The sequence below is a fragment of the Pan paniscus genome, chromosome 1 (assembly GCF_029289425.2).
Source record: "Pan paniscus chromosome 1, NHGRI_mPanPan1-v2.0_pri, whole genome shotgun sequence".
Lineage (NCBI taxonomy): Eukaryota > Metazoa > Chordata > Mammalia > Primates > Hominidae > Pan > Pan paniscus.
In genome coordinates this window covers 38303559-38329856 of record NC_073249.2, presented here as the reverse complement: position 1 = coordinate 38329856, position 26298 = coordinate 38303559, and the positions used below count along the sequence as shown (strand labels likewise).

The following is a 26298-nucleotide window of genomic DNA, read 5'->3' as shown; positions in this document are numbered from 1 at the left end:
AATGATAAAGGGGATATCACCACCAATCCCACAGAAATACAAACTACCATCAGAGAATACTATAAACACCTCTATGCAAATAAACTAGAAAATCTAGAAGAAATGGATAAATTCCTGGACACATATGCCCTCCCAAGACTAAACCAGGAAGAAGTGGAATCTCTGAATAGACCAATAACAGGCTCTGAAATTGAGGCAATAATTAATAGCCTACCAACCAAAAAAACTCCAGGACCAGATGGATTCACAGCGAAATTCTACCAGAGCTACAAAGAGGAGCTGGTACCATTCCTTCTGAAACTATTCCAATCAATAGAAAAAGAGGGAATCCTCCCTAACTCATTTTATGAGGCCAGCATCATCCTGATACCAAAGCCTGGCAGAGACACAACAAAAAAAGAGAATTTTAGACCAATATCCCTGATGAACATTGATGCAAAAATCCTCAATAAAATACTGGCAAGCTAAGTCCAGCAGCACATCAAAAAGTTTATCCAGCATGATCAAGTTGGCTTAATCCCTGGGATGCAAGGCTGGTTCGACATATGCAAATCAATAAACATAATCCATCATATAAACAGAACCAACAACAAAAACTACATGATTATCTCCATAGATGCAGAAAAGGCCTTCAACAAAATTCAACAGCCCTTCATGCTAAAAACTCTCAGTAGACTAGGTACTGATGGAATGTATCTCAAAATAATAAGAGCTATTTATGACAAACCCACAGCCAATATCATACTGAATGGGCAAAAACTGGAAGTATTCCCTTTGAAAACTGGCACAAGACAGAGATGCCCTCTCTCACCACTCCTATTCAACATAGTGTTGGAAGTTCTGGCCAGAGCAATCAGGCAAGAGAAAGAAATAAAAGGTATTTAATTAGGAAAAGAGGAAGTCAAATTGTCCCTGTTTGCAGATGACATGACTGTATATTTAGAAAACCCCATCGTCTCAGCCGAAAATCTCCTTAAGCTGATAAGCAACTTCAGCAAAGTCTCAGGATTCAAATTCAATGTGCAAAAATCACAAGCATTCATACACACCAATAACAGACAAACAGAGAGCCAAATCATGAGTGAACTCCCATTCACAATTGCTTCAAAGAGAATAAAATACCTAGGAATACAACTTACAAGGGATGTTAAGGACCCCTTTAAGGAGAACTACAAACCACTGCTCGACGAAATAAAAGAGGATACAAACAAATGGAAGAACATTCCATCCTCATGGATAGGAATAATCAATATCATGAAAATGGCCATACTGACCAAAGTAATTTATAGATTCAATGCCATCCCCATCAAGCTACCAATGACTTTCTTCACAGAATTGGAAAAAACTACTTTAAAGTTCATGTGGAACCAAAAAGAGCCCATATTGCCAAGACAATCCTAAGCAAAAAGAACAAAGCTGGAGGCATCATACTACCTGACTTCCAACGATACTACAAGGCTACAGTAACCAAAACAGCATGGTACTGGTACCAAAACAGATATATAGACTAATGGAACAGAACAGAGGCCTTAGAAGTAACACCACACATCTACAACCATCTGATCTTTGACAAACCTGACTAAAACAAGAAATGGGGAAAGGATTCTCTATTTAATAAATGGTGCTGGGAAAACTGGCTAGCCATATTGGAAAGCTGAAACTGAACCCCTTCCTTACACCTTATACAAAAATTAATTCAAGATGGATTAAGGACTTAAATATGAGACCTAAAACCATAAAAACCCTAGAAGAAAACCTAGGCATTACCATTCAGGACATAGGCATGGGCAAGGACTTCATGACTAAAACACCAAAAGCAATGGCAACAAAAGCCAAAATAGACAAATGAGATTTAATTAAACTAAAGAGCTTCTGCACAGCAAAAGAAACTACCATCAGAGTGAACAGGCAACCTACAGAATGGGAGAAGATTTTTGCAATCTACCCATCTGACAAAGGGCTAATATCCAGAATCTACAAAGAACTCAAACAAATTTACAAGAAAAAAACAAACAACCCCATCAAAAAGTAGGCAAAGGATATGAACAGACACTTCTCAAACGAAGACATTTATGCAGGCAACAGACACATGAAAAAATGCTCATCATCACTGGTCATTAGAGAAATGCAAATCAAAACCACGATGAGATACCATCTCACACCAGTTAGAATGGCGATCATTAAAAAGTCAGGAAACAACCGGTGCTAGAGAGGATGTGGAGAAATAGGAACACTTCTACACTGTTGGTGGGACTGTAAACTAGTTCAACCATTGTGGAAGACAGTGTGGTGATTCCTCAAGGATCTAGAACTAGAAATACCATTTGACCCGCAATCCCATTACTGGGTATATACCCAAAGGATTATAAATCATGCTACTATAAAGACACATGCACACGTACATTTATTACGGCACTATTCACAATAGCAAAGACTTGGAACTGACCCAAATATCCATCAATGATAGGCTGGATTAAGAAAATGTGGCACATATACACCATGGAATACTATGCAGCCATTAAAAAGGATGAGTTCATGTCCTTTGCAGGGACATGGATGCAGCTGGAAACCATCATTCTGAGCAAACTATCACAAGGCAGAAAACCAAACACCACATGTTCTCACTCATAGTTGGGAATTGAATAATGAGAACACTTGGACACAGGACAGGTAACATCACACCCCGGGGCCTGTCATGGGATGGGGGACGGGGGAGGGATAGCATTAGGAGAAATACCTAACATAAATGATGAGTTAATGGATGCAGCAAACCAACATGGCACATGTATACCTATGTAATAAGCCTGCACATTGTGCACATGTACCCTAGAACTTAAATTATAATAAAAAGAAGTTAAAAAATTAAAAAATAAAAAATAAAATAAAAATAAAGACCAGGCACCATCAAAGGCAGATAATGACAAGTTGGGTGCATAAAGCCTAATAAGATACCTTGTCAGGGCTTCCTAGCCTCTTACTTGCCCCAGCAAAAAGAAGAATGCCAAATTTTCCTAACTACAAAGATTATCAAAATAATAACAATTTTAAGTATATTTATTAAGATGTAAAAATGTTCATGATTATATAAAGTGAAGAAAAGGCAACATAATCACATTTAATGTATACACTATTCCTAGATGTGTCTCAATTTCATAAACATTAACATTTGAAAAATGAATTTCTTAGCATTTAGGAAATAGGATATCTACAAAGAAACAAGTTAAATGCACACACCAAAAAAATGTAAAATGCCATGTGGTTGTTGTGATTACAGGTACGTTTTATATTCTTCTTTTCACTTCCTGTATCTTCTTTGCCTATAACAGTATGAATTGCTCTAATAACAAAAGTGTTTAAAAACTCCTTCATGTACATGAAGCACTTCTAGCTCCTCAAAAAAGTGATTTGACACTTTTAATCTCAAGCAAGCTGAAACAGAGCTTTTCCAGCCTGCTTTTGCACATGGGAAAGTATAAAGCTCAAAGGAGTTAGGTCACTTACCCAGTATCATACACTGTGGTGTGTAAGCCCAGCAAAGACAGGCGTCTGGGGGTCCTGAAGATCCTCTCCATGATTAGCACACTAGTTTTGTGCCATTGCCTCAGCCCATGCACCCCCTAAAAGTGAGGCTCAAGATGAGCTAACCTTTTGCCCTTACCTCTGCCAGGCGGGAGTGCTTGTGGACATTCTCGCCTTTTTGCACGCTTGGAGCCAGCTGCTGCAGGACACCCCTGCTGCTTGTCAGTGCTCTTGTCAGCCGAGCAAACTTCCCCCAGCCTGAAGCAAGTGGAAGAGTGAAAAGACAGGGTCAACCACAACCCAAAGGTGCACAGACATTCACATTACAAGTTATACTGTCAGAAACAGACACCTCCAATGCCCTCCTAAGCTCCCATGAGTCACTCTGCATCCCTGCAAGCAAGACCCACTGCTCCGTAAAGCACCTTGTGTGTCACAACTTGCTTTTCCCCTGCACTTTCACTTCATCCTAATCATAGTTTGTGAAGTTGGTACAGCAGGTTTTAGTACCATTTTACAAATAGGGAGACTAAGACACAGAGTGCCTGGACAATGAGAAAGAGTCTAGAACATCTCTCCACTCTGGCCCAAGCCTTCTTCAGAAGATAATATCGGGTAATTGAGATGTTTCTGTGACTTGGTAACTTGGCTCAGGCTGTTCCCAGTCCCCAGGCTATCTGATCTTGCAGAAACAGTTGGTTCTGCATTTTAAATGGACAAGCTAGTCAAATGGCCATTCTATGCATTACCTTCTCCAAGGCCAGAGGAATAAGAAATGATTTCAACCCCTGGGTAGGTGGGGGAAAAGCAGTGGTAGATTTTAGTCTGCTTTAGGATGGGAGAAAGATGGTTGGTGACAGGTCCTTACTGAGAATCGAAGATGTCTGAGTGATCTTGACACCTTTTTTTTTTTTTTAATTATACTTTAAGTTTTAGGGTACATGTGCACATTGTGCAGGTTAGTTACATATGTATACATGTGCCATGCTGGTGCGCTGCACCCACTAACTCGTCATCTAGCATTAGGTATATCTCCCAATGCTATCCCTCCCCCCCCTTGACACCTTTTAAAGGCCCCCAAAGACAATTGTCCATTTCAACACTGAACAACCCATCTGTATCAAGGTTATGACCATGGCAGTTGCCCCATCAGACCCTTGAAGTCCTGTCAGTATTCTCAAGACCAGGCTTGGGTTTTAGGAGCTCCAAAAACCCAGATGTGGGGTATACAGCAAATAAACAGAGCATGCAACTATTTTTACATTACAGCTAAAAGCAGGACTAGATGGTTTTATTTTTTTATATCCTTTAGAGTTTACAAGCATTCAGCAACTTCCAGTAGAAATCTCATCTGCCAAATTTTACCCTGGAGCAACTTTCCAAGATAGACTTATAGAATCCAGAGGACAGTGGAGTTAAACAGAAAAATGTCCATATTTTATTTTTCTACACAACCTATGAGAATCATAAACTGGATAAATTTTTGTCAATATAATAAGAATAGCAAATCAGCTCTTTTTTATCTCATTCAAGAAGTGCCAGGCTTTAATAAAAAGCCAGTAGTGCTTTCATCCACCCTGATGCCACAAAGCAGAAACGTGGAACTGCTGGGGTTGGCTTGAAAAGATACACATAGTGGTTTGACTGTGGGGGGGTCCCATTAATGTTAACAGGAGGGCACAGCATGGACTCTGTAGGGGTCTTTGACATCTCCCCCAGTGTCAATGAATGTGCTATGGGAACTATGAACTAAGATTTTTTAAAAGTCACTTTCAGAGGCAGGCTCTACTTCAGCTTAAAATAAAGCTGAAACTGGATTCTAAAAAGCTTTTCGAGAAGAGCAGAGAGTTTATTTTTCAGTCAGTTGTGTATGTAAACATCAGCAAGGGCTCTGCACCCACCCTACCACCACCACCAGCGTGATCTATATACTGTGAGAACAGTAATGAGAGGGAGCTGGCAGGGCAGGTGCCCCAAACCCCTTGGTTCATCACCTGATATAATATAAAAGAATAAAAACAAATATCCCTGGACCTCTGGGCATTTCCCTAGACTCAGGATAGCCCCTCACTCTCTGGCCTAGCCCTGATTCTCTTTGCAAGAGTGGGCTCTTAAAAGAGTGGGTTCTCAGCTGGCTGAGCAAGGGCATGGGAAGGTGAGTGGGTGTTGAAAAGGAAATGGATGAACAGCGTGAAATCTGCATTACACTTCTACCCAGCATGGGCAGGAAGGAAGGAAATAAGTTTTCTCCCAAGTTCCCAAACCCATATTTTCCTTCCTGCTCTATAGATACTTTATAATGGCAATCATGCCTCGCCAGATGAAAAAATAGATTCATTCATTCATGTGTTAATTCTATAAACATAACTACTATGTACCAGGCATGGCACTAGATACTAGAGATACTAACATGAATAAGACACAGATTCTGGCCTCAGAGAGCACACACTCTAGCAGAGAAGACTGAAAATTAAGAAATCATGACATAGTGAGCTAAGTTCTATGACAGGGATGAGTACAGAATGCTGTGGCCAAGACCGTCAAAAGGATGCATATCTAATCCAGGCTGGGGAGTCAAAGCAGGTTTCCTGGAGGAGATGGCACTAGAGCAAAGTTTTGAACAATGAGTAAGAATTAGGTAGACTTAAGGAAAGAAAGATATCCCACACAGAAGGAACAGCATCTACAAAGCCAGAAAATTATAAAACAGGGTAATATGCCCGTGAAGAACAAGACATTCTGAATGGCTGGATAAAGGGCCATGGCTTATAAGTGGGAGGGGGATGCCAGGTGTGTCCTGAGATGATGCTAAAGAGGTTGGTAGGGGCCAAACCAAGAAGAACGTGGACAGTAAAAACCTAGAAGGTAAGTTAAGAAATTTGAACTTCATCCTGAAACCCACTGAGAGCCACTGAAGGACTTTAAATTTGGTGAGGAGGGAGATACACATGCCAATTTGCATTTTAAATGAACAGAACAACAAAGTGGATAGTGGGCTAGAAAAAAAAAAAAGACTGACAGATAGAAGATATGTCAGGACAACAGGCAAGAGACCATGTGGTCCTGGACCAATGCTGTGGCCTGGGCCAGGGGTCAAGGGGAGACTTGAGGGCAGCTACAGAGTCAGGACTCTGAAAAAAATAGCTACACAGGAAAAGAAGAAGCAACCTAGGAGGCTCCTGAGTTTCTGGTTTGGATGACGACTGGGATGACAGCTATTCAATGAGATTAAAAACACAGGAAGAGCAAACCAGTTTGGTGAAAGATAATATGTACAATTTGGACCAACAATGTCCCTTATAGCAGACCCATCAGAAGAATCACTTCTGGAGAAAGTGAAACTCCTATTGTCCAAAAGGCCAAATGGGAGGGGACAACCCAAACTGAACTTAGCTCAAAATGGTCTTGTTCAGGGGAAATCAGACAGCATTTTCCGCATGATTCATCGTCGTCCTTCAAGGAAGGATACTGGCCTACCCCAGCAGACTTACCTGCTCCTTGTATTGAACCCCCACTTGCTTTAGGCAGGCATATATTAGATCATTGACTGTGCTTTACTGTTTTATTTGCTTACCTGTCTATCCCTTCTCCCAAATAGACTCAGAGGCTCTATCGCAGGTGTTTCCTTGTGTCTAGCACCTAGCACGAGGCCAGGCACCCAACAGGTGAATACAATAGGTATATTGGACAAATAAAGAACAAATTTTTTTTTTTCTCTCATCACCCTACTTCTGTCTGGGTTTCCAATAGATATAAAGTCCCAAAGGATAGGCGGCCCATTTCACAAACTCTCTTCAGTTTCAGGGGATATTTCTGTGCCTCTCTTTTGCCAGGCATTTTTCTGCACCCACTCCTCCAATTATACCCCACTTGGAAGTTCAACACTGAATTGAGCTCAAATGAAGAAACCCCTGGACCAGGATTCTTCCAGTTCTATCACAAATGTCACCAGCAAGTTAGGCATAACGGGGCTGTGGATGCCATGAGAAAATTGAAACCATACCATGATCAATGAGAGGGGAAGTGGGCAGGAGCAGAAGAGGAAGAGTATAGAGAGAAAAAAGATAAAGGAGGGGAACATAGTACACAATCTAGCAATCAGTTAAAAGCTATTTACTGGGTCTTTTCTCCATTCTCAGGAATGGAGAAATGGCTTTTCCCCTGTCTTGACTCCACAATGGCTGGTGGGTGTCAACTTAGCTGAGCCACCAATGAGCCTGAATCTTTCTTTTTTAGGCCAGAAGAGATGGTGTTGGGATGAGTTAGAATTCCAACTCCTCTGAGAATAAGTCCAGGGGTACCAAAAAAGACAGAGGCCAGCCTTGTCCTGAGATACAGGGTCAGAAATTCAGAGGAGCTGATAGCATAATCCAAACATCCAGCAAAGAACAGCGGACACAGGGTACAGCATGGAGAGTCAGTGTGGACCACTGCCTAAGCGTCCTCAAGTCTCCTCCCACAATCTTTTCCTTACCAACGTATAAAGAACCAAAAATCTAGAATGGCTTCCTCAAGTAGCAGTCACTAAATCATCACTTTCCCACCAACCTGAGGGCAGAGACATAAAATATTAACATTGAAGGGGGGGTGGGGCCTGCGACTTGTGTCTATTACTATTTCTCGCATGTCCAACGTGAAGATACATGGAGAAGGGTCAACAGTTACAACAGTTTGCCAGAGCCTTCATCCTTCAATATTCTACATCTCTGGCTCTTAGAAACCTACTCCGAAGTTTTGCATTCCTTTTGTTGTCTGTATTTGGCTCAAGTTTAACTCTGAATTTAGAAGTAAATATGTGAATCTTTGAAAATGAATTTGCTCCTTTAATATGAGATTAGTTGGTGGGATAATAGAGAAAACAAGAGGATTGACTCATCCTTTGGTGAGCAATGTAAAGAGAGAAAATTCTGAGCTTTACACTCTAATTCTATACTCATTTGCCCAAACCTGCTGGCTCAGAAGACAGAATGCAACAGAAACATATCCCACAGCCTACTCCAAATTATCTATAACAAAAGAAAAAGCAAGAGAAGGAACAAATGAAATCACTGGAGCATCACAGATTCTCATTTTAGGCAGGAATTTCTACCTACTCTCTCATTCAGCCTTTAAGCGCACACACACACACACACACACACACACACACACACACACACCCCAGAGCTGTTAGCAAACAGCAAACCTAACTTGACTTTCATTCCCTTCTCCATGCCATCCGTGGGCACTATTTGTCAGAGAGTAAGAGAATTACTGTCAAAAGACAGAGAGCAAAATGAAGATGAGGAAGTCAGAGGCCTACCTAGCTCATAAAAAGGATGGTGAGAACTGGTACACCAAATGACAGAGGGGGCTCTGGAAGCATTTGCAGGACCCATCCCCTGTGCCTGAGGCTCCGGGTAGAAGAGAAGTTACTTTGTGTCAGATCCTGAAATAGGCTACTGTCAATTATCCCATGTGTTGGACCCTTTGTGGGTGATTTGTGGGAAAACTGGGGGCACAAACTGGCTTCTTGCACACTATCAGGATGCACCCACCCCAGCCCCAAGTCCCCAAATTAGGTACTACATGATCTGAGAAAACAAAGTAATTTTAAAGACAATTTGAACACAACTGATTTAAAAGGCTAATATGGTGGTGGGAAAACATCCCATGGGACAATGCCAAAGAGCAATTATCTGGGAATTTTCTGAGATTTTAGATTATCCACATTTCCATTCCATCTCCAAAGTGAATTCTAAACAAGCCTAAGTCAGCAAGGCTCTTAAGACTCTTAATGGTAACTGAGGTGCTGTACTGAAAACCCAGCTGGTCTCCTGGAAACAAGCTGCTGAGAGTACATCCAAGAAGAAATGTCAAGCCAGGAGAACAATCCAGCCACATGGCAGCATACTTTCTAGGATCTAAATTTGATCCCTGTAGCCAAAACTGCAGTTTATAGACTTAAAATAACAAGGCCTAGAGAATTATCATGTGCTTCCATCATAAACACACTAATACAAAGTTTGACTTGTCCTAAGCAGACCACCAAACCACAGTGGGCCAGGGGCATGATGACATGGCAAGTGGGAAGGTTTGAACATATCTGCCATGGCATTTGAAATGGATAGACTTATAAAGCCATGTCTTTCAGGAGACATTAAGCGTGGTCTACTAGCAGGATTCCTACATTGAGGACTAACGTGTGTGTGTGTATGTGTCAAATTTTTATGAATCAAGCCACAAGTTACTCCTATTTATTTCACTGACAAAAACAATTAATATCTGGTCCCCTCAGCTAAGAAGAAACAGAGTAAATGTGTGTGTATCTCCTCATGAGTGTCTGTAAGTATGTATGTGTGTGTACCAAAACTCTTATCAGCAAAGAAATGCATCATTGAGGCAGGTTAAATGAAGTGGAGCATTTTATTCCTGGAAAATAAACCTAAGTCTCACTACATCACTCTGATTTATCCCTCTTCAGGTTTCATGAGCATCGAATGCAGGCACCTACATGCCAGGTACGGAGCATTCTGTTAGGTATGCTTTTCCTACTAAATAATACCAGCACATCACCTACAAATGTTCCAGTAGTAATAAAAACAAAACATTTTGATTCAACCAAATCACATAACTTAAGTTTTTAAGAGAAAAATTGCAAAAATAGGTGTCAAAATATTCAATTGCCTTCAAAATATTACTTATGAGTTTATTAGGTTAAAAAAGCAACTGGCCTTTCTATATGGTAACAAGATGGTACTTAATCATGAGTGAACCTACTGCCATGAAATAGCTACTGCACTGAGAAATCTTCAAATTAGAAACTAGAAATCTGGCAATCATGAATCTGTAAGAAAAGGGAGACTTCAGGTGGCTGAAACACTGGTTGAGAGACTTTGCATCTGCTGCAGTCTTAAAACCAAAAGGCAGGCTGAAATTGATTTATTGAGCTATCAGACAGTTTTAAAAAATAGGATGCGCTGGTATTAACAGTACTGTGCTCTGAACTCCATAAATGTGAGTGTCTAAATGTGCCAGGATTTTAAATACCCTCAGAGGACACAGCCCTTGAGAGAGCAGCCACATAATGCTTTTTATTTCCTCCTATAATGCTCATTTAACAACAAAAATTTTGTCACATCAAAAATAATATGTCTCAGTTTAACTCTCCCCTGGACTCCACTCTCATCTCTTTGCTACATCTCACAAAACCACAAGGAGCAGAGGTCTCCAGCAGAGCTGAAAAATCAACCACAGAGCCACGTAGCACTGCATCATGAAAAAGCTTGTGGCCTCTTGGTTATCTTGAGTGTGAGCTATGAACGAGGGATGTGAAAGAGGTGCTATGTCACCCCCTTATCCCAAACCTCTGGAACTAACATGCCATCTTTTTTATATCCTGATGAGCTGGACCTCTTCAGGGGTACAGTTGTTCCAGAAATCCTGAGCCATCTCCTTTCCTGGGTCCCCCATGTTATGCAAACAATACATGCATATGACATGGCTGAGGCGAGTGCTAAAATCTGTGATCACACAACTGTTTAAATGACCCATATAGAAATGTTACTTAGGACCCTGGCTTCATTAATGTTATGTTCCAAATGAATTAACCGGTCACAGACTTAATCAACCACAGATGCAAAGATGTGCTAAAGTCTGCTTTAACAATCTTGAAGTACCAGAATTCAGTCAAATCTAAGAAAGTATATACATAAAGCAGATGAATGTAGCCATAGACCACCTCATTGGTATGACTGACATTTGTTATGTGAAAACTTGAAAAGATTCTGATGATACTAGTTGCCAAACTATCTTCTTCTGCCTAACTAATATCAGAAAGGGTTAATTATTAAAGGTATGAAATTGATTCAAATGCTTTCCTAAACAAAGTGTTTTTTCTCTCCTTCTCCTACCCCGATACACTCCAGAATAACACAGTGCTTTGTTCTATACAAATTAAAGTTAGAATCTTGAGGTTTGTAAAGTGATTGCCTTGACAACCTTAAATGCTCTGTAACAAGAGCCACAATAAAGACAAAAAAGGCATAAACGTATTTGTACAAGTCAGAATTACAAACCTTTACATGAATCATCCTCAATTGGCTGTTTGAAAGCTGTTATGTCACTGAAAGTGCAAAGAAATAAAACCACTTTATCCTGTTCGTTTCGAATTGGAGCAATTTTCACAAAGAACCACACAGGTGTCCCTGAAAGGAATATCAAAAGGTTGGTCAGTAATTTGCATTCTCATTTGAGGGGCTATGGAAGCAAAGACTTGGGAATGAATAGGTACAAATATTAATTCATTTTTTAAATGGTCTTATTCCTTCAAGTGCTGGGTTATCACACCATAAATTTTTTTTCTTGCTGGAATAAAAACTTTCACAGTGACTATTCAGTGAGGGGTTTCTCCTGTTCAACTAATTTTCCAAGTGCTGATCTCTTAACTTGTAAAGTGGTTAGGAAATAGGTTGAAAACCCCACCTGATGTTATGGAAGAAACTTAGGTACAAAGACCTAAAGACTTACCTTAGACCACATAATGGACAGTAAAGAGTAGGGGCCAAGATAGGCCCTGCCAACCATGGCCAGCAGACCATGCCAACTCAAATTTCAAACCTCATCCATTGCTAAAGGATCCCAGGGTCAAAATCCAGTTTAGGAATCCACCAATTTGACTCACATGACCAATCACACATGGGCCAGAAACTATATTTCTTTTTCTTTTTTAGACTCCCAGGCTGGAGTACAATGGTGCAATCTCGGCTCACTGCAACCTCTGCCTCCTGGGTGCAAGCGATTCTCCCGCCTCAGCCTCCCGAGGTAGCTGGAATTACAGGCACCCACCACCACGCCCGGGTAATTTTTGTATTTTTAGTAGAGGCGGCCAGGGTGCTCTCGAACTCTCAACCTCCAGTGATCCACCCACCTTGGCCTCCCACAAGTGCTGGGATTACAGGCATAAGACACTGCATCCGGCCCAGAAACTATATTTCTACATCCCTCTCCTTAAAATAAAAATCTAAAAGATCCAATACAATGGTAAATGACAAGGCATTGAAGAAGGAAAGGAACACCACAATAATTCCCCCATACAAAGCTCTCCAGAAAAGGAGGATTCCAAGCAGGTTTGGGCTTCGATCACATTAGTGCCATAGGAAGCTCAGTGAATGTGTTTCAATATCAATCCTTGTTCCTGAGCTAGAGTGGAGGATAAACGAGTTCTTCCTAAGCACTGTCTTCATCCACAGAAGGAGGTAGGCAGGGCTATTCTGACTGGCTTCTCAGAGAGGATACCCACTCAGGTATCAATAGTCAAATATCTGCACAGTCACTCACTGGCTTCCCAAAAATAATTAAGGAAAATAAATAAACATCTTCTAGCCATAGAAGACATCACAGCAAGAAGCACCAATTTATTCTATGATACAAAATTAAATGAGACACAAAGCAATCCGATGTTCTTTTCTTCCTAGTTCTTATATTCCAGTTCCTACAACAGCATCTAGCAGAACTGAATAACTATTTGTTGAATTTTGCATAACTGGAATAATACTTAGCATACTATTTTATAACCATTTGCAAATCAAAATAAAGTAGCTATTTCCCCACGCTAAGTAATAGTTTCCTATGTAGCCAGCACTGTGCTCAGCATTTTACATATATTATTTTGTGAGATAGAGAGCAGAAAACTCACTGAATCTTGGAGATGAAAATAGATCCTCAAGAGGTCACCTGGCTTTCTCTGTCCACAATCACATCAAACTCTGTACTAAACACCAGGGACAGACAGACAACTCTGATTAACATTAGGCTTAGTTAGCCAATCTAGCTTGACAACAGCTACTTTACAGATTTGGCTACACCACCTATTCACATGTCAGTAGTAATAACCCTGAAATGTACAAACAGGCAGCAAGTAGACCCAACGGAAATGTGTTCTCCTTAAATCTTGATTATCTATGTATTCCTCTATAGTTAATTTTAACCTTCTTTCCATTCTCTTCGCATAATTTTTAGCTGCCAGTTTCTACGTGTTCTGCAAATACCAACAGATTATAATGTCACCTTAAGAAGTGTTTTGAAAGAAAATTCTACCATATAAAAATCACAAATAGCATTTCAAAGTCAAGAATATGACCTTTGAATTGTTCACTGTTTTTGGAAGTATGTATTACTATTCCTCCTAGTCTTTTCCTCAGAATCTGCAGGATTTTAAACCATTTTCAATTAAGCAACAGAAAACTCAAAGTAAAGTGTCACAGCAATTAAGCTTATATCCTCACAGCTCTCAATTGTACCCTATCCATTAAGGCAAAAACACACAAATCAAAAAAACCTTTTTTTTTTTGCTCTAAAAAAATTTAAGCATTTTTTCAGATGATAAACCAGAAAATACTGCTAATTACTCCCCACTTAACAGGTGAATTTATTTAAACTGTGTCTCTGTTGCCCAGGCTGGAGTACATCGTGAGTCGGTTCTTGTCATCTGATTTATTACTAATTTGACAGATGTATTACTAATTTGATCAATTAGTAATAAATCAGATGACAGGAACCCACTCATGATGTCTGCTCCTAGAATCTCCAGAACCCTCCCCTCCCAGCTGCAGCCCTGCGGCCCATCACTGCACTGCACCGGCTGGGCCCGATGCCTGGGAACTTGCTCATTCTTCATGTTTCATTTATTACTACAGGGGTGGATGACACTAAGACACATCTCCAAGATCATGAAAACCATTTTATTAGTCATACTGGGAGGCCTTTTTCATTTGTCCACAGTTCAAACTTATCATGAATGAACTCTCCCCTCTTAACAGGTCCATTTGTTTAAAGTGTGTCTCTCTGTCACCCAGGCTGCACGATCTCGGCTCACTGCAACCTCCACATCCTGGATTCAAGCGATTCCCCTGCCTCAGCCTCCTGGGTAGCTGGGACTAGAGATGCATGCCACCACACCTGGCTAATTTTTGTATTTTTGGTAGATATGGTGTTTCACTATGTTGGCCAGGCTGGTCTCAAACCCCTGACCTCAGGTGATTCTCCTGCCTCAGCCTCCCAAAGTGCTGGGATTACAGGCATGAGCCACTGCACCTGGCCATGTTCCCTGATTAAACACATACTACTCTGACCATTCCTTTGCAGTATCTAAATATATATCTTGTAACAAAAATTCATACAATCAGGACATACTGCCTTAGAGTTAATCTTGAGCTAAATATGGGGGCTTTTTGAGGGAAAGGACCTCCTTTTTCGTGATCTGGTGCTCCTGTGTGGAAGAACATCTTTCAGTGTAACACTCTGGACCTTTTTCCTAGGTTGGTTGGTAATCTGGGAGACAAGAGCTGGATATGTGTAGCTTGGCCCCTTCTCTGCTTTGCTCCCCTACCCTATAAAGGGGGGAAGGCAAAAGGCAGGAAGGATGGCTGGTAGGAGGAGAAGCCTGCAGTTCTCCAGTACTACCTGTGACTTGCAGGTAACTCTGTCTGATTCTAGGGTTCACTTTTAGAAAGTCACTTGCCTACAGGTATAAACTACATCCCCCAGGATCGGCTTTATTAGTCATAAAAGTAATATCTTATCCTCTATTGCAGTAGTCCCCAACCTTTTTGGCACCAGGGACAGGTTTCATGGAAGACAATTTTTCCATGGACTGTGGGGGGGGATGATTTCAGGATTAAACTGCTCCACCTCAGATCATCAGGCATTAGATTCTCATAAGGAGCAGGCAACCTCACATATACAGTTCACAATAGGGTTCACGCTTCTATGAGAATCTAATGCCACCGCTGATCTGACAGGAGGTGGAGCTCAGGTAGTAATGCTCGCTCAGCTGCCGCTCACCTCCTGCTATGTGGCCCAGTTCCTAACAGGCCATGGACTGGTAGCAGTCTGTGGCCTGGGAGCTGGGGACCCCTGCTATATTGGCCTGATTCCTTTATCTCTCTCGATTGGTTCTGATCATGGACAGGGAAGTTAAGTGTTATGTACTGGCTGCCTCAAAGCTTAACAGCTAACGACTGTTTCTTTAAATAGATCATAATACACTCCAAGGGCAAGAGACCTGATCTACTTTCTCTGTCTTACCACCAGGCACCCCTACTTCCTGGCATTCAATGTAGTATTATGCACAGGGTCATGTGAAGCCATTGCATCGCTCCACCCCAGGGAGTGCTGCACAGCAGCCTTGGTGGGTTAGATGCTCTAGGAATGCTAAATTTAAAAAAATAAATCCTACATCCAGTGTTTTCAGTCCCAAACTATCACTACCCAAACAGTCTAAGAAAGTGAGTAGAATGGGCTTAAATTTTCATTTCTGGAATTCTTTCAGAAGAGAACATAAGTCCCTCCTAGGTGGTACAGACCAGTATTTCAACCTTTTCCACTTAAGAGCAAAGGATTTTTATTTAATGAAATATAACTTAAAGATTCAATATATGAAACAGTTGCTTCAGGTGAACATGAACCATCTGGAACCTGAAGCTCCACCCAAGCCAGTTTCCCTTCTACCCTCCAAGGATATCCAGGTATCCTTTGGCTCCATTCAGACACTGACTTTCCTGCAGACAGAGCTTGGGGCAAGTAGCCTACAAGGGTCTCTCCTAGAACCCAAATTCTGCAGCAGGATCCATTCCATCAAGATGCTAGAGAGGCAATAAATGCAAATATTCATATACATACACAGAAAATCAGGAAGAAGTTAAATTTCTGCCTCCTTACCCAAGTGCCTACTATGGAAAAACTGAGAAAAGTAAGCATTTGATGTCCTACTGCAAAAAGGACAAAGGGTCAATGTTAAATCCTTTATTGAAGAAAGATCTATGTACACACCCAGGAACAACATAGCACTTGATAACCCTACTGATGGCAGAGGCTGCTGCTGCTGGGAGGGAGGCTCTTTCCAGGATGAGGATGTCCAATGGGAGGGCAGTTCCAGGTCAGCCTTTTTAGATCACTCTGATTTTCATCCCTTATGTAGCTCCCTTAGGTCATGTAGTAATGAACCTGACAACCTAACCTGGCTTTGAGGTTCCTCAGCCTTGGCAGCCAGATAACAAAACAGCAAGTCTCAGATGTATGAGAGAATTTTTGGCCTCCATCAATCTTTTTTCTACCCTGGGCTTCCTCCCAAGTACTCTCTGTAATCAGGCATCTGGGCATCCAGACCATATTCGACAGCAATGGAACAGACCAAGCCACTGTGATTGGCTTTTGGGAAGGGTTGACCTCTAACAGGTCCAGAAACTAGACTTGAGGATGGTAGCCTACCCCAGGAAATAGAACAATTGGTCTGGAGTCAACTTTATGGAGATGAATGACAAGTACAGAGAGGATGAGACAGCACCAGAGGGATGTAATGGCCACTGGCCATTAGAACATCTGATACTTAGTCCCAAGCCCTGAGTTTGAGCCCTTTATCTTCAGTTATTCGGAGCCTTGGCTGCATCAGTTTAACTTCTCTCACCATCAGCCTCTTCATTTGTAAAATGGGGATAACAAAGTTACTTAAAATAAAGTAAAAATACCCACATGTCTGATACATAGGTGTTTAAAAGTATCACTTTATTTATTTATTTATTTATTTATTTTTTTTTGAGATGGAGTCTCACTCTATTGCCTAGGCTGGGGTGCAGTGGCGCAATCTCAGCTCACTGCAACTTCCGACTCCCAGGCTCAAGCGATTCTCCTGCCTCAGCCTCCTGAGTAGCTGGGATTATAGGTGCCCACCACCACACCCAGCTAATTTTTGTATTTTTAGTAGAGATGGGGTTTTGCCATGTTGGCCAAACTAGTCTTGAACTCCTGACCTCAGGTGATCTGCCCGCCTCGGCCTCCCAAAGTGCTGTGATTACAGGTGTGAGCCACCGTGCCTGGCCCCAAAACTATCACTTTCCTTTCTTCTTTCCTTTTAAATTTCTCACCTGTAAGATGGAAATGCCCAACCTCATTTCACATGGCTGTTTGAATGACTTAAAAACAGGAAGTATTCAAAGTGTTTAACAAAACTCTGAAACTGCCTCTGCCTGTTTTTAGGGAAGAGGGCCAGTCTCAAATATAACTAGGGCAAAACTAGAAAAATCAACACTTAACCCTCAACATAATTAAAATTGCATTGATGAGTATAAAACAAGACCTAAATAAATGGAGAGAGTTGAATTGTTTGTAGGTAAGATTCCATTTTATAAGACGTCAAACGGCTCCCTCTAATATATATATCTAATGTAATTTCAATCAGTCTCAGCTGTTTTTGTATTTGTTTTTCCTCTAACTCTGATGAATTAAAATTTAATTCAAACAGAAAAATTAAGGTGTAAGCATGGCCAATAAATCTTTGAAATTATTAGAAAGGAATATAATAACAGGGACTACCTACTATAGTAATTAAGAGTCACTGGCACAGGCCTCAAAAGAAAAACAATAAAAATAATATCATTCATTGAGTACTTACAAAGGGGTCAGACCCTGAAACATTGTGGTTTACTTCTCACAATGACTCTATAATGTAGAATAGCTACTATTATTCCCATTTCAAATGTGGGGAACCCAAGTAGGCAAGTATCCTAATCGAACTCACATAGCTAATAAATTACTAGAGGGTTCCTAGAGAAGAAGACAGAAACAAACCCACATATGTGTGAGACCTTAGCATATAAAGAAAAGGGCATTTCAAATCAGAAAGGAAAAACTGGATTATTTAATAAATAGTAATGGGACAGCTGAATAAGCAATGTGGAAAATAAGTTAGATTATTGCTTCACATAATATATAAAAATAAATTCCAAATGGTTTAATATTCTAAATATTTTAGCACAACTATATAGTTACCAAAAGGAAAAAAAGGAAACGTATTTTTATTATTTAGGTAAGGAGAGGAACTTCCTAAGCATTATATAAAACTCAGAACCATAAAGGAAAACGCTGACATAAAACTTGTTCACTTCTAAATGGTTTTTAAAAAAAAAGTTTAAAAAGTTAAAAGAAAAAATGTTTAAATAGAGAAAAATGTTTTTCAATATGTCTATGATTTACAATCAATATTCATTACATATAAGCAGCTCCTATCACTGAATAAATAAAAGATCACCCATTCAGCAAATAAGCAAAATATGATTGCTTTGCCTGTTAGATTTGGCTCTACAACTAGACTGTAACCTCCTCAAAGGCAGAGTCAGTTTCTTACATCTATATCTCTGTGACCCACCGGGTCTGGCATAGTGCTGAGCCTACAGTAGGTAATCAATATGTACCTGGCCAGCAGCTTCTCCTTGCTAGCTCAGCAGAAATGCTGTCAGATGCCTTTCCCTGGGCTTCTCTGACTGGGAAACTAACCCAGAGCTCCCAGATTCCAGGCCGCCAGCCGCACCACAAATTGTGGAGTCACATGCTGGGGAGTGTTGTCTAGAGGATGTACTGACTGCTTTTATTCCGGGTTAATACTTCTTGATTTTCTTGTTTGAAAAATTGAAAAATTAGTTGAGTAGCACAGGAGTGAACACAGGAATATTTACTGAATGACTTCATTAATGACAACTGTCGTTGATATAAGAAAATCAAGCCAGGCATGGTGGCTCATGCCTGTAATCTCCACCTGGGAGGTAGAGATGGGTGGATGGCTTGAGCTAAGGAGGTGAAGACCAGCCTGGCCAACACGGTGAAACCCCGACTCTACAAAAATACAAAAAAAAATTAGCTGAGCATGACGGTGTGTGCCTATAGTCCCAGGTACTTGGGTGGCTGAGATGGGAGGATGGCTGGAGCCTGGGATGCAGAGGTTGCAGTGAGCTGAGATCGCGCCACTGCACTCCAGCTTGGGCGACATAGCCAGACCCTGTCTTGAAAAAAAAAAAAAAAAAGAAAGAAAAGAAAATCATACAGCATACTAAACATTAGGCAAGTAACAATACGAAATATACAGCACTCCAGAAATGTCAGGTTTTCCGAATGGCCAATAGATAGAAATCTTTCAAATAATCCGTCCTTCAACATATGTAATGGTATCCCAAACACTCATTCCAAACCATACCATGAAGCCTTCTGCTAATTACTCTCAACTCCCCAAAAGATAGGACAAATATTAATGCTTATCAATAGAAGATCCTTTCTACAAAGTTGTCCTTACAAACCCTACAGAATGAGACTGGGAAAAAAAGAACTAAAACAATGTATTAAAAGCTTGTAAAAATGAGTGGGAAAATGCCTATAATTAAATAGGATATATAGGCAAAGAATCTGAACAATTAACATTTAAAAGGGTAATTTTAAACAGATAATAAATAGGAAAAAAACACTTCAATCTCACTAGCATTAAAAAGCTCATTAAACAAAACAATTGTGGGCAATTTGACAATTTAAAAGTTATACTATTCAATGCTGGTGAGGCATAATGAGTCAGACACTCACATTCTGTATGAGGACTTGGAAATGGGTTCAGTTCTTCTGGAAAGCTATTTGGCAAAATGTCTCAGAAACCTTAGTTCACATTCCTTGACACAGCAATTCTCAACTTCTAGGAAATATTTCATAATGTCAACAAAATATATTTGTATAACAATTTTTACCTCAGTGTTCTTTTTAATAATGAAAATTGAGCCTCATAAATATCTAATAATAGAGGAAACATTAATAAAATTCTTTCTAAATTATATTTATGAGGAATTTTAATAATGGGGATATTTTTGTGACAAAGACTAAATAAACATATGATTTTTAAATTGTATACAAGTCGAAATCTCCATTATGTAAAATGTACACCAACAAAAACAAAAAGGAAACACATCAAAGAGTTAATAGTATAATAGTACTTCTCTGAGTCTGTTGGGTGTTTTTTTTTCTTTATATTTTTTGCATGCATTCATCATGGTAAAAATGCATTAATTTAAAAATCAGATTAAAAATAAACTTCAAGATAGTGATATTTCACTTTTTAAAATCTCAACAAGAACTTTTCCCTCATAGAACTCTATATTGCTTTAAAATGCTGAATGTTTTACTCTATTGAACAGTGAAGTTTGAAAGTAGAAGCAAACTCTACCTCCACAGATGTGAAAAGAAATATGAACCCTCCTTCCTCCCCTCCGCCCCATTTCCGTTCCCAGTGGACTCCTCTCCTCCTGCTCACTCCCTGGCTCTGACACCCTCACTTTGCATCACATGTTGTTTCTCTCCTGTTTCTTGGTAAATATCAGGTTCCTTTCAAAATCACTCAGCAAACATTCACCTCCTCACTCCTCAATGTCAACTCCCAGCCAGACACTAGCAAGTTTTACTTCAGGTTAAATGATGAGTTCCTGACTGGAACGCAGGGCTTCCTACTTCCTGGGCTCTGACTGGGGCTCCCAAACTAAGTGAGGAGCCCATCACTGGACACCACTGACAAAGGCCCTGCGCTCCATCTCCTCCATAGCCCCCTGGACACCTGTCAGTTTGAATGCCTCTTCCCCTGACCAGGCCACTATCATTTTGTTGTCAGAGGGATTCCTAACAGCCCCTCTACCTCCTGCTCACTAAGCTCTATTCCATCTCCACGCTCTAGCTGGAGCCATATTTCTTTTCATTTCTTTTTTAGAAGGATTTTGCTATGTTTCTCAGGTCAGATTCAAACTCCTGGGCTCAAACGATCCTCCTCCCTCAGCCTCCAAGTAGCTGGGATTACAGGCGTGAGCCACTACCTCTGGGCTTAGAGCCCTCTTTCTAAAATGAAATCTGATGACATACTTACCCTGCTTAAAATCCCTCAACACCCCTCACCTCCACCGCCTTCTCCACCACTACCACTTTTAAGACAGATTCTAAACTATTTAACTTGGCCGTGTGACTGGCCCTTCCTAGTCTCTCCAACCTCATATTACTTCTCATGTATTTATACACACACACACATTTTGGGAGACAGAGTGAGTCTCTCTCTGTCACCCAGGCTGAAGAGCAGTGGCACAATCTCAGCTCGTTGCAACCTCTGCCTCTGGAGTTCGACAATTCTCCTGCCTCACCCTCCCGAGTAGCTGGGATTACAGGCACCCGCCACCACACCCAGCTAATTTTTGTATTTTTAGTAGATGGGGGTTTCACCATGTTGGCCAGGCTGGTCTCAAACTCCTGACGTCAAATGATCCACCCACCTTGGCCTCCCAAAGTGCCGGGATTACAGGCATGAGCCACTGCACCCGGCCCCTCATGTATTTATATATTTATTTACTCCATGAGTTTGGGTGGAGCACTTTCTATGTGTCAGGCACTGGGCTGGGTGCAAGGGGTAGAGCTCTGAAAGAGACGCACCCTGTTGGCATGGAAGTCAGTCTTCACTACAGCTGCTTTCTGTCCTTGCTACTCAGAGTGTGATCTGTGGACTAGCAGCATCAGCATCACCTGGAAGCAGAACCTCAGATCCTTTGCTAGACCCTCTGCATAGAAATACACATTTCCATTCACTGGTGAGTTCTTATGCATGTCAAAGTTTAAGAAGCATTGGTTTGTGTCTCTTGAACTCTCAATGCTCTCTCTCCGCTGCAGCCCTTTTCACATGCATTCAGCCTGGGATACTCTTGGCCCTGATCTTTGTCTAACTCCCCTCTATCCTTCCAGTTTCTGCATGGCACTTATGCCTGTTAGGAAGATTTCCTTCCCTGACCCCCTAGGTTGGAGTCATGAGCCACCTATGTGGTGTCACCATCAAAGCACTTATGGCTCTGTTCCGTGGATGCTGCCCGTTCCCCTACAGATGCTGTAAGAGCAGACACTGTGTCTATCTCTTCATACTTGCATCCCTAGCAGCAAGCCTACTGTTTGCCATAGGGTAGTGGGTCAATAAAAAGCTACTGGAAAAACAAAAAAAAAACAGACACACACATACACACACACACACACACACAGAATCCAGTGCAACTGTATAATTTCCAGGCTTAACAAATAAGTTGAAGTTTCTTAATTCCTCAAGAGAGGGTGGGATTTGGAGGTAGTAAGCAGGTCCTAGGAAGAAAACAACATTATCTGCATCATTTCCTTAGTTTCATGGCTCGTGTTGTATGTACAAGTTTAGCCTTGTCCAGAGCCCCCGCTGGCCCACTAGTCATCTTTGTGTGAATTAGAAAGAGAAACTCCTTCCTCAGCACAGATGCAATTCCAGACCATGGTCCATGGAGGACTCAGCAAGCAAATCACAAGCTGGTTTCCACTTCCCCCTAAGCAGGGTATAGCCTGCACGACTTCATGTGGTAGCCCTGCCTTGTACTCACAATAAAACTGAGAATGGCCGTGGAGCAAACACTGGAAACTAATCCTGGTGCTACATGACCTCAGATGAGGAATTAACTTTCAGCTGTGCCTATTTCACAGAGATTAGAGATCCACATTTTAAAATACAGTCATGCCTTACACAAAGCTTATTTTCTAAAGGTAAAAGCTAGAGTAAAAATTGTATATGACCATAATTACTCTTGAAAATGCTTTAGTATCACCCATAAAGTAGAACCTGATGCCCAGGTTGATATGCCACTTTGGAGACTCTCAATAAGCCTACCACAACCTTCAGGGAGGGAAGAAATGCTGATTCTTTGGTAGCCCATCATTTGATCTAGTTGGTTTACCTGGGTAGTTCATGTCTACCTAAAGTACAGATCTTCAAATATCAGAATCAATCACTTTCAGCACAGTAAGATACTCATAATACAGGATCTTCAGCCCCAGAGACAGCTAGGAAAAGGCAGATTGCCCTCTCGCATCTCAAACTCACTCTGGGGCATATGTTCACTGAAACCAATGGCAAGTGAATTATTAGTGCTGCCAACGTGGAAAACTTTTAACTTATTCCATTAGCTTATGACACATGTGCAGACCATATCTTTCCCATGAGAAAGCCACGGTTGGTATGCTTCTGGTACGAGCTGTTGCTTTGAGTTGAGTTGTGTTCCCCCATAGTGGAAAGACTGGCATACAGCCCTTCACAGTCTTTCCCTTCGTTCCTCTCCTAGCTAATAGTGGGGTGGGAACTAGATCTGCTGGCAGAGGGAGTGAACTGGAGCAAGGCAACAACTCCAGTGTGAAAGCTTTGGTAACAACCCTCTTGGGCTTGTGGATGGCCAGTGCAAATCTCTCAGACCAGTATCGGCACAGACCACCAAGCGAACAGTAATCTCAGTCACCTACTCCAATACCGCAGACCTGAAAAAAAATCCCAGCCCCTCCCAGATAAAAACAACGCATGCCCTTTACTTTCCAGGGCAAAACATATCACTCAAACCTGAATGCCACCAAATTAAACAGTTATCCTCATGTGCCATAAGGACCACCCCGGAGTTGTTCAATTGAATCAATTTCCTACCAGTCAATCCTACGTATAAAAAACAGAACTTCTTACAAAACTAGTGTTTCTAAAAAACAGAAACAAACCACTATTAACACCCATGCAGCCTTGCTAGGCCCATATGCCCTACTTTCCATACTTCTAATACAGCTAATCTCCAACAGGAAACCTCCTAAGGGAAGAGCAAGTTTTATACTTCTGTATGGCTACTGACCTAAAACCTCATTAACATACTTTGTGGAAGTAATTGTAGCCAAAAACAAATACAAATTAACAATGCATTGTTGTTAATACTGGGGACAAACTTTTATTTAGAAACGCTTAATTAGGCACCCACTGTGTTACTTGTGCTAAGTGCTGTGGAAGACAGATACAAAGATGAACCGGACAGAATTTCTGTCTCATCTTCTCCCTCCCTTGTTAAAAAGTCTACAAGGGCCTTAAGCTAGCAACTCACCATATGTAAACCAATAGGAAAAAACACTAACTCTCAGCAACAACAATATAGATGAAGAAGGCTTAATTAGTTAGTGACAAGAACCTCATCAAATGTTCCTGTGAGAAACAGTGTAAGTGATCAATCTATATCATTCATCCCAACATACACAATGGCTTCAAGTAACAGCATTTAGCTGGTGGGAGAGAAGAAAAACCAAGACAGCAACAGAGGGAGAGGAGATATTTTACTATTTCAAACACATACAGGTATGGTTCAGAATGGTCTCAATACTCACTGTTCTTCTTGTACATCAGAATTTCAAAGGAATTCATCTCATAGTTCTCAAATGTTTGCCTCACTTTTTCAATCGTGTCTTTATCAGTCAGCTCCCCATACATAAAACTGCAAACAACCAAAGAACTCAAGTTAGATTAAGAAGTATTCATTATTCTACAAGCATATGTTAAATATCTGTTCTATATTCAGCACTGTGCTATGTACTGTGGAACACACACACACACACAATGAAAACAATCATTGACTCAAAAAAATTTACTGATTCAACTGTGAATAAGACTTTTTCATTGTCTCCAAAAAACTAACAGTCTAATGAGAGATACACACCATAAAACAGATCAGAAAACAGTGGATTAGAGAACAGTGTGATCACTGCCACAATGGCAGCGCACATAATGAATTACAGAACACACAGAATAGGCACAGTGCACTCCCTGGTTGATCAGAGAATGCTTTCCAGAAGTAAGGACAGATTAGGTCTAAGGGGCAGGAAGGAGGGGAAATGGCTGAGAGAAAGAAGGAGAAAAACATTCCAAACAAAAGACAAGCAACTGCAAAGGCACAGAGGTGACAGTCAGATTAATTCCAGACCCTGATTATAGTTCATTTCAGTATGATTGAAATATAGACAATGAGAGGGAAATTTGCAACAGATAATATAGAGAAGTAAACAGAGGCAAGATCATGGAGGAGACCACGGCATTATAAGCCATGGGAAGTAATTTAATCTTCATCTTGAAAGCAATGGGAGCACAATGGGAGGGTTTTAAGCAAAGGAGAAACATAATCAGATTTCATTTTAGAAATACAACTCTGGGAGACTTCCTGGTAAAGATGGCTGAGTAAGTTTAGACCATAGATTTTTTTCCTTTTCTAGTTCTCAGCAAAAAAAAATTCATTTATTTAAATGTACATGTAATTTATTAGAGAAAACCTCAGGATCCTAGAAGGTCTACCTGCTAACACTACTTCTCACCAGAAGCAAGAAAAATGCCAGGACTGTTTATTTTCCTGGGCCCCACACTGAATCTGGTCTAAAAATCATGGTTTGTCCCTCTGGGAACAGGATATACTTCCAATTAAGTAGAATGAATAATGGCACAGGAGACTAACAAAATGCCAGAGGAGGGGGAAAAAAACATCTTTCAATGGGGCTGGAATGTCCAGTTCTCTGACAAAGGCTGCCCACGGGCCCAGCCAGCATTTCCCCTGCCCACTCCAGGCCTTCAGACTGCAATAACAAGAAAGAGCAGCAATGATCACTCCTCAAGTCTTAGGTATTGCACAAACTGCCATGGGTTCCTAAATGTCACTGTAAAGTAAATATAATCTAACCTTTTTTTATGACTTGAATCACAAAAACACAGAATTTCAGAGCTACAAAGAACCTCAGAGGTTATCAAGTGCAATTTCTGGTCTAAAACTGAACCACCAAGTCAAGCACCATGCTTAGCTTGATACCAGAACAGCCTTGGGCTTACTACAGGCTTCCAAATTCTGGTACCCAATAAGAAGAGAGTCCTAGCTGTTGACTTTGTGAATTCTGTATCACAGTTGTTATCTTATGTCCCTTCCCAGCGCTCTGAGGAATGTGATTATCTGTGGTTGTCCTTACACACTCATGTAGTTCTCTGCTTTGGGGCTGTACTCTTTGTCTATAAGCCAGGAAACAGAAAACTGAGCTTGTTAAATTATCTCTAGAAAGAAGAATAGATCAAGACTAATTTAGCCCTGCCTGAGAATAAGAGGATTTTTCCTCTTTCTCCTTGTG

The 26298-nt window shown here is 40.9% G+C and overlaps 1 protein-coding gene across 5 annotated transcripts in view; it reads right to left on the bottom strand.

Moving 5' to 3' along the window:
• The window catches only part of KCNH1 (potassium voltage-gated channel subfamily H member 1), a 462440-nt gene that overhangs the window by 407538 nt on the left and 28604 nt on the right, over positions 1 to 26298 (bottom strand). For all 5 annotated transcript variants that reach the window (XM_003814202.6, XM_034946118.3, XM_003814201.6 and 2 more), the window contains 3 exons: positions 24526 to 24632; positions 11574 to 11702; positions 3659 to 3777 (listed from right to left, as the gene is read on the bottom strand). In XM_003814202.6, coding sequence (XP_003814250.3) covers positions 3659 to 3777; positions 11574 to 11702; positions 24526 to 24632 — 355 coding nt within the window. The remainder of the gene's footprint in view (positions 1 to 3658; positions 3778 to 11573; positions 11703 to 24525; positions 24633 to 26298) is intronic.